Consider the following 9,281-nt stretch of genomic DNA (forward strand, 5'->3'; position numbering starts at 1 on the left):
CGTCAGCGTTGAATGGTAGCGGCTCTCCTATTCCACTTGGGATCACACAAATGAAATGCAAATCAAGGGGCATAATTCCTATTACAAGTATAATATCAACTATGATTAATTCTTTTGATTATTTAATAATTATTTAAAAAATATAATTTAAGTTAAGTTAAAAAAGCTTACCAAATTCAAAATCAATGAAATGGAATGTGTGCGTCGTCGCCTACCACTTTTTTACCACTATTTTCGGAATTTTGTTGTTGTGTCTTCTAGCCTTCACACTATAAAGCGCACGCCAAGGATATCTGTCAACCTTTTGTCGGACTCCAGGGGGTAAAACTTCATAAATAGCCTTTACCTCTGAAAATCCACCTCTCATATAAAAATAATCATCAGACCGATCTTGATGGCCCGACACATGACCTTGGACTAATGATGGACCAACAACGACACTCGGCGCAGCAAACTCTGCTTCACGATCTTGAGAAAAATCTACACCTGTGGCAGGTAGCGGTGCCAGTTCGTTTCTTCGATCTCCTTTCTTCTTTATACTATTGACCGGTTTTTTTAAAAGACCGCTCATATTGTATCAAAAAAATTTTATTTACAAGAATTTTAGAAGAAGGAAATAGTGGTGGTGTGACAGAAATGAAGCGGGTTTAATCCAATATTTATAGGTTTTGAAAATGTGGACGTTGGAATTATGCCCGTTGGAGATATGAACATTGGAGATTTTGTATTTCACGCCCGCATTGATAGCACAAACACGCGTTTATAGGACGAGCGCCAGAGTTTGACCGTTCAACGCCCGCGTTTGTCAGTTAAGTGCCCGAATTTTTCTGTCCAGCATCCGTGTTTGTCTCAAGCACGCACACTTAATCATCTAACACCCAATGCTTTACCATCCACCTGGCTCAATAAAAAAATAGATTTGACCATTGTCATAAAAACTGCCTTACAAACCAAGTGTCATTTTGCAATGGAAATGGAAGATCCCCGGCAGCCCGGCTAATAACATGGAGGCAATTGACCCACAACCCCACTCGGAGTTGGTCAAAAGCATGCAGGATTTGTTTTTGTCACAATCGCCTCCATTTTTAGCCAATCAGGTGGTTGTGGTGGGGGAGGAGCCCCTGCTCTCCCATTCAAGGAGTTTCTATTTAATACTTGCAAAACCATGTTACCTAAAATAACACGTAGTGTGCTAGCTGGACACTTTACTTGTTTAAGCATCCAGATGTTAGTATTATCTATATTCAGGCTTGGTCAATGCATGCTACTCTGGCCTCTAACAATCTCTATCTAGATTTTGAAATCACATCCCAAGTTGGAAGCTCAAAGAGTCGCCTCAATTGATCCATCTCAACAAGTATCCCAATCTCTGCAACTTCAGTAGGTTTGATTCTTTCTTTCTATTTTGTTTACTAATTTTAGTAGGTTGATTGTTTTTTTCTTTTTCTTTTTTTAGTATTGTACCACTGCAAAATTTCATTCTTCTACGCTCAAATTGCAATCGATGGTCTTGGTAGCTTGTAATCTTCACATTTTCTTTTTGTGATTGAAACTTTGATGGTCATTAGTTGCACCATCCGCTCCGCCATTAGACATTTTTCATGACATCTTAGGATCCATCTGTTTTGCTTATTAAGTATTTTTATTTGGTGAATTTGCTGCGATTTAGCCCTTCAATCAGGTTCATTTTCTCTCCGGCCTCCTCCTTGGGAGCAGTCATCTAATAGTATATAATCGGTGTTAGACTTGTGAGAGACATGGAGGAACTCAACCAGGAACCAAAATCAGTGACAAGATGCCACATTGTGGCTCTTCCATTTCGTGGAAGAGGACTTATCAACCCAATGATGAATTTTTGCACGCATTTAGCTCATAAGTTAGGAGATAGCATCAAAATCACCTTTGTAGTTACAGAAGAGTGGCTTGGCATACTTGAATCAACTCCAATGCCGCCTCAAATTCTTCTTCGATCATTTCGGAATGTGATTCCTTCAGAATTTTCAAAGTCACTAACCTTAGACTTTGAGAGCTTTCTGGAAATCGTAGTTGCAAAATTGGAAGCTCCATTCGAGGCCGTTCTAAACACATCTGAACCAGCGAGTTGTATCATAACAGATTTCTACTTAACATGGGCATATCCAATAGGCAATAAAAGAAATATTCCAGTGGTTACATTCTGGACAACATCATCATTTGTGTTCTTCGTGTTGTGTCATGCTGACCTTCTAACCAAGAATGGGCATAGCCTTGCTAACATATCAGGTACATGACTATGGAATTTATTAGATTAATATCGCGGCATAGTTTGTCACAACAAAATAATAACCATGTCGAGTTTGTCCTTTATTTTGTGCTACAGATTGCTGTAATGAGGTGATAGATTACATTCCTGGAATTTCGCCAACACGATTAGCAGACATGCCATTGATTCCACGAGGAAATGATCCAAAATTCAACCCAGAAATGGTAGCCTTCACTATGTTAGATAAACAAGATTGGTTATCTTTTGTCTTTATTCTCTTGGTACTTTGTTTTCTTCTTCGTTTAATCCCAAAGATCAAAGTGTTGTGGTGAAATTCCCAACAATTGGTATCTAGAGTTAGATTTAGGGGAAAACAAGATGACATCAAAGGTTTTTGCGGGTTCTACGCGGTTCGAGGTAGAGAAGTTCGATGGTTCTATTAACTTCGGTTTGTGGAAAATCCAAGTTAAAGATGTTTTGATACAATCAGGGTTAGTCAAGGGGCTGAAAGGACAAGTTGAAAGCGGTGTCAAACCTGAAGACTGGGAAGATGTTGATTTAAGAGCTACAAGTCAAATACGACTATTATTAGCAAAGAATGTTTTGTCTAATGTTTCAAAGACTACCACAACAAAGGATTTGTGGATTAAACTTGAAGAGTTGTATATGACAAACACTCGTTCGAACAGATTGTACTTGAAAGAACAATTTCATACATTGAAGATGGATGAAGGTACGTCTATTGTTAATCATCTCAGTGTTTTGAATTCAATTGTTTCTGAACTGGAAGCGTTAGAAGTAACTGCTAATGATGAGGATAAGGCACTTCGTCTCATATTGTCACTTCCACCATCTTATAAACACATGGTAACATACTTAAAGCATGGAAAAGATGCTTTGAGTCTTTCCGAAGTTACAAGTGCTCTCTTGTCTGAAGAAAAGGAGATGAGTAGTAAGGGTAATTCGTTGGAAGAGGATGTTTTATATGCTAGCGAGAAGAAGAAACACGGTAAGAGTGCTTGTTGGAAGTGTCACAAACCAGGCCATATTAGGCGTGATTGCAAGTGGAAAGGTAATGGGACTGGTCCGGCAAAAGGTACTGAAGGTCAAGCTAACCATGTCAACGATACTAGTTATGAAAGCGATTTCTCTTTTTTGGTTTGGTTGCTGATGATTTTAATCAAGTGGAGGATTGGATTTTGGATAGCGGTACCACGACACATATGTGTGCACATCGTTTATTGATGAGTGCCAAATATTGTATATATTTGCACCTTTTTATTGGCATTTAACTCATCATGTGTGCACTAACGCTCCATTTTATTCCATATTTTGTGTTTCCGTTGTTTTCAAGAATAAATATTTTTATTAATTAATTTTGCATTTTTAGGTTATAAATAAAGTTTGGATAAAATTACGGAGCGAAAAGAGCAGAAAAGTGGTGGAAGCCGAGAGGAATCACGCAAGGAAACTGCGAAGAATGTTGTGCGCAAGACCAAAAGGCTAGAAATGGGCTTAACAAGGAAGAATTGTTCTTAAAGAAGATATGGGCTTGGCATACCCAAGGCTCAAAACCCTTACCCAAATCCATTTCCAAAATCCATAGCTCACTTCTCATGTAGCCGTCAGATTGGATCCTCAGCTGAATCCAACGGTCGCTTCATCGCCGATACATCAAATTTTCTATAACCGCTTCACACCACAGCACCTAACTCCATCTTGAGCCGTTAGCTTCGTTGTATCTCACAATCCAATGGTCGCTTAATCCTATGTCCTGGGCGCCGTCCGATTCCATCTAGGTTGATGATCCATCGCCTTTCAGCCGCTGACATCAAACCTCGATACATCTGCCTCACACCCTATCACCCATACCCATCGACCTTAACCAAATCATCTTCTCCCCAAATTTTCTTTCCCCCAAATTCCCTTCTTCCCAAAAATGCAGAACCGCCTGCAACTCCATCACCACCACCATTCCATCACTGCCACCATCTCCATCTCACCCCAGACCTCGAGCGTCACCACCACTACCTTCCCCCGATAGAAACCCATCTCCCTAGTTTCCCTCTCTCTCATTCCTAGCATCATTCCTAGATGCTATGAATTCGGCAGTGAGAAGCTAGGGTTCACTAGGAATGCAGAGAAGACCAAGAAGGCATGGGTTCGCAGCAGAAGAAGAAAGGAAGGACGAGCAAGAGAGCAGAGGAGACAAATTCAGAGAATCAGTGAGTGAATTCTCGATTTTCAAAATTAGGGTTTCCAATTTAGGGTTTCTGAAAATTTGGGTATTTTGTAAAACTATAAAAGGGAAGTGTTAGGGATGTAGAAGGTATGCCTAGGTTAGCCAGAGCTCAATGTATTGTCTTACCTCAAACCAACCTCGTGCTCTCCATGAATACATGTATCCCACAATAAAAATTCCATTATCATGTATTGTCTTACCTCAAACCAATAACCCTTTTAAAATAAATGCAAGCATGATACAAATACTTCCTATATTTCGAGGGTTCGATTCTGAGAACCCCTATACTCATGTAAGAGAGTTTGAACAAATTTGTCGGACTATGCAACCTGATCATATGTCCGAAGACTCTCTGAAATTGTGTTTGTTTACATTTTATCTAAAGGAAAGGGCCAAAACATGGTTTTACAGTTTGAGACCACAATCAATCAACACTTGGGACCAACTCACAGATATATTTTTCAAAAAATTCTTTCCACATCATAGGACCATCGCTATTCGTCAAAGTATCAATTGTTTTGTCCAATTGGATGAGGAAACTGTTTTTCACTATTTTGAACGTTTTAATGATTTGTTGAGCGAATGTCCGCACCATGGATTTGAAAAGTGGAGACTTGTCGTCATCCTCTATGAGGGACTAGACTTTAAATCTCGAACCATGGTTGAGTCTATGTGTAATGGTAAATTTCTTGATATATTTGTGGATGATGCATGGAAATTTTTAGCTGAGATTGCAGAGAAAACCCATCAATGGGAATCTGTTAGGGAAACAGGTACAACGCCACATGGTATGAGTCACCCCCATGAGTTAGAGTCTTATTCTTGTGATAGCTCCGACCTTAGGATTGAAAATTATCCTAGATTGCAAAATCCCTATCATGATGATGATGATGAATCAAATTTTGAAAATGGTATTTTCGGACCAACTCGTACAAACGATGTTGAATATGAGCCTCATCTAGAGGAAAATGAGTTGACCGAGAACACTAGAGCTGTTAATAGGGACGAGTATGCATATTACTCGGATGATGATATGATGTTAGAAGAGCTAGTTATTCTTGAAGAGTCAATTTCGGAGTCTTGTGACTCCGAAATTCAAGACCATAGTGAAGAAACTTCTATGAATGATGTTTCTCCTAATATTCATATTCATTGCAATTCAGATAATTTGGACACTGATATGAGGCTTGCACAATTGTGCTGTGAAGATGAGCATGACATAGGAAAGGTTGAATCTTTTGTAGACATTAATGTTATTATACATGAAAACAAATTTGATGTGTCTGATTCCCTGCCTAAGTCCCAATATGTTGTTTTTTCCGATGTTGATTTGAATACTACGCACAATCATGATACCGAGCTAGGTCTTGATGTTTTGTTCGATGAATATGAGCATGATTTACCTGTTTCTGATTTAGGAAAAGTATGTACTAGTACTATTGATCATGAAAATAAATTAGAAGTGCCTGCTTTCTTGCCTAAATCACAGATTGATATTTTTCCACCCAATCTAGATTTGGTTTGTCACAAAATTTTTAAACCAACTAATCTGAGAGTCCCTAATCTAGCATTGGAACTGTGTGCTTCCCAAGTCCTCTTGGACTATTTTTCTGCTAAATATAACATCTTTAAAGAACCACAATTGGAATTAATTTCTCTTACCATCCCAAACAAAGTCCATTTTGAGTTAGACCTTGTGAATATTGCACCCCTAAAATGGAAAGATTTTGTGCTTAAAAGTAAACCTGCTGAAAATAACAGTTTTGGGGGTGATTCATCCGGTTTTTCACTCTCGCTCTCATTTCAGTCCAATTTTAGTTGTTTGAAACTGTCTATGTTTCAACACTTTGTCTTTTGGGTTGATCCTCAACTCTTTAGACTGTATGTATAAGGTGAATTGTTTGTATATAATATGGTAGGTAATGTTTAGTAGAATCATATGTTTCTTGTATATATTGTGCTAACCCAATGTGAATTCAGTTGAGTTATTGTTGGGTTTTTCCTTGAATAATGGAGTTCAAAACTTGCTTTCGCCAATATCCGGTAATCTCTTTCCTTTTTCTACACTTAGCATTGTTCTCATGGTATGTGTTATAATCATGATTATCTTTTGAAACATTGAGGACAATGTTTAGTTAAGGTTTGGGGGTGAAAAGTAGATACTTTGATAACATGCTATAATCGAAAAATAGAACTCTTTCTTTTTGAAAAAAAAAATGAAAAATGAAAATAAAAAAATAAAAAATTGAAAAAATATAAAAATGGAGCTCATTTACCTTGAAATGTTGACTCTTGTGCATGTATGTAAACATAAGGATTCTTATTCTAGATATTTAGGCACCCCTGATTCTAGCACAATTCACATAGTGATAAGAAACTTGCACGCGCACGATCTACCAATACATGTATAGCCTCATCCTTGAGGTGTTCTATCGGAAGTCACGAATGCCAATCACTTTAGAATACTGAACGAAACTTGACTAGCTTGTTCTTTGGTTGGTTGGGATAGAAGGTGGAGGATACATTAAGAAAAACAACCATCGAATTTAACTGAGTACATCAAAAAGGGCTACCTCTTGCTAAGTGTCATGTAATTTTTTGTTTCTTTTTGTCTATTTATCAAAAGTGTTACCATGTTAAAAAAAATCAAATTCAAAAAAAAAAAAAAACGATGTACATATTCAGAAAAATATCAAAAAAAAATAAAAATTTCAAGTATTTATCAATTCCATTCTCTCTTGTCCAAAAATAAAAGAGAGTAGTCAATGTAAATAAGAGTCATGTAAAGAGTCATCTTTTGTGTTTTTGTGTTATAAGCAAGGAAGGGTGTATGCCATTGATGTACAACGCGAGTAATTGTGAAATACCTCCAACTCATTCACAATTCTCGTAAAGTCCGGACAGCTAGCTAGATTTCGACCTCGGTTCTTAGCCTGAGAAACTATCTCTTGGTGATTAATAGTCATAACATCCGATCTTTCTTTACACATGTGTAGATACACTTTACACTCTTATCACATGTCTTTATTAGTTATCAGTGCTAGGATTGTGCCTTTGATAGCTAGATTGACATCTCCATTTTGTTGTGAGCTTCTACTATCTTGCACATGTCACATTTGATGGAATCTGAGCTTATATTTTGGCCTAGAACTTTGTAGGTACGTTCTAAGCAAATCTTCACGAGACTTCAACTCGTCCACTAGGGACACTTAGTGGTTTAAAAGGCTTATTGCATTCGCTAAATGCAATCGAGAAACCAGCGACAGTGGTATAGGTAGGATTTCCTTAGTTTTGTTTTACTTGTCCTGGTTTGGGGTATTTGATGAGTGCCAAATATTGTATATATTTGCACCTTTTTATTGGCATTTAACTCATCATTTGTGCACTAACGCTCCATTTTATCCCATATTCTGTGTTTTTTTTGTTTTCAAGAATAAATATTATTATTAATTAATTTTGCATTTTTAGGATATAATAAAGTTTGGATGAAATTACGGAGCGAAAACAACAGAAAAGTGGTGGAAGCCGAGAGGAATCACGCAAGGAAGCTGCGAAGAATGTTGTGCGCAAGACCAAAAGGTTAGAAATGGGCTTAACAAGGAAGAATTGTTAATAAAGAAGATATGGGCTTGGCATACCCAAGTCCCAAAACCCTTACCCAAATCCATTTCCAAAATCCATAGCCCACTTCTCCTGTAGCCGTCAGATTGGATCCTCAGCTGAATCCAACGGTCGCGTCATCGCCGATACATCAAATTTGCTACAACCGCTTCAAACCACAGCACCTAACTCCATCTTGATCCGTTAGCTTCGTTGTATCTCACAATCCAACGGTAGCTTAATCCTGTGTCCTGGGCGCCGTCGGATTCCATCTAGGTTGATGATCAATCGCCTTTTAGCCGCTGACAACAAACCTCGATACCTCTTCCTCACACCCTATCACCCATACCCATCGACCTTAACCAAATCATCTTCTCCCCAAATTTTCTCTCCCCCAAATTCCCTTCTTCCCCAAAATGCAGAACCGCCTGCAACTCCATCACCACCACCATTCCATCACTGCCACCATCTCCATCTCACCCCAGACCTCGAGCGTCACCACCACTACCTTCCCCCGATAGAAACCCATCTCCCTAGTTTCCCTCTCTCTCATTCCTAGCATCATTCCTAGATGCTATGAATTCGGCAGTGAGAAGCTAGGGTTCACTAGGAATGCAGAGAAGACCAAGAAGGCATGGGTTCGCAGCAGAAGAAGAAAGGAAGGACGAGCAAGAGAGCAGAGGAGACAAATTCAGAGAATCAGTGAGTGAATTCTCGATTTTCAAAATTAGGGTTTCCAATTTAGGGTTTCTGAAAATTTGGGTATTTTGTAAAACTATAAAAGGGAAGTGTTAGGGATGTAGAAGGTATGCCTAGGTTAGCCAGAGCTCAATGTATTGTCTTACCTCAAACCAACCTCGTGCTCTCCATGAATACATGTATCCCACAATAAAAATTCCATTATCATGTATTGTCTTACCTCAAACCAATAACCCTTTTAAAATAAATGCAAGCATGATACAAATACTTCCTATATTTCGAGGGTTCGATTCTGAGAACCCCTATACTCATGTAAGAGAGTTTGAACAAATTTGTCGGACTATGCAACCTGATCATATGTCCGAAGACTCTCTGAAATTGTGTTTGTTTACATTTTATCTAAAGGAAAGGGCCAAAACATGGTTTTACAGTTTGAGACCACAATCAATCAACACTTGGGACCAACTCACAGATATATTTTTCAAAAAATTCTTTCCA

The 9,281-nt window shown here is 38.4% G+C and overlaps 1 protein-coding gene across 1 annotated transcript; it reads left to right on the top strand.

Annotated features, from left to right (window-relative positions):
- The first annotated feature begins 1,757 nt into the window (after positions 1-1,757).
- LOC113340612 (UDP-glycosyltransferase 87A2-like) lies at positions 1,758-2,270 on the top strand. Its single transcript, XM_026585737.1, has one exon. It carries the CDS (start codon positions 1,758-1,760, stop codon positions 2,268-2,270), a length of 513 nt encoding a protein of 170 aa, XP_026441522.1.
- The last annotated feature ends 7,011 nt before the right edge of the window (positions 2,271-9,281 follow it).

The sequence above is a fragment of the Papaver somniferum genome, unplaced genomic scaffold (assembly GCF_003573695.1).
Source record: "Papaver somniferum cultivar HN1 unplaced genomic scaffold, ASM357369v1 unplaced-scaffold_22, whole genome shotgun sequence".
Lineage (NCBI taxonomy): Eukaryota > Viridiplantae > Streptophyta > Magnoliopsida > Ranunculales > Papaveraceae > Papaver > Papaver somniferum.

Bases quoted from the DNA above. Each gene is read 5' to 3' on its own strand.
- LOC113340612 (XM_026585737.1), top strand. From the start codon at position 1,758: ATGGAGGAACTCAACCAGGAACCAAAATCAGTGACAAGATGCCACATT.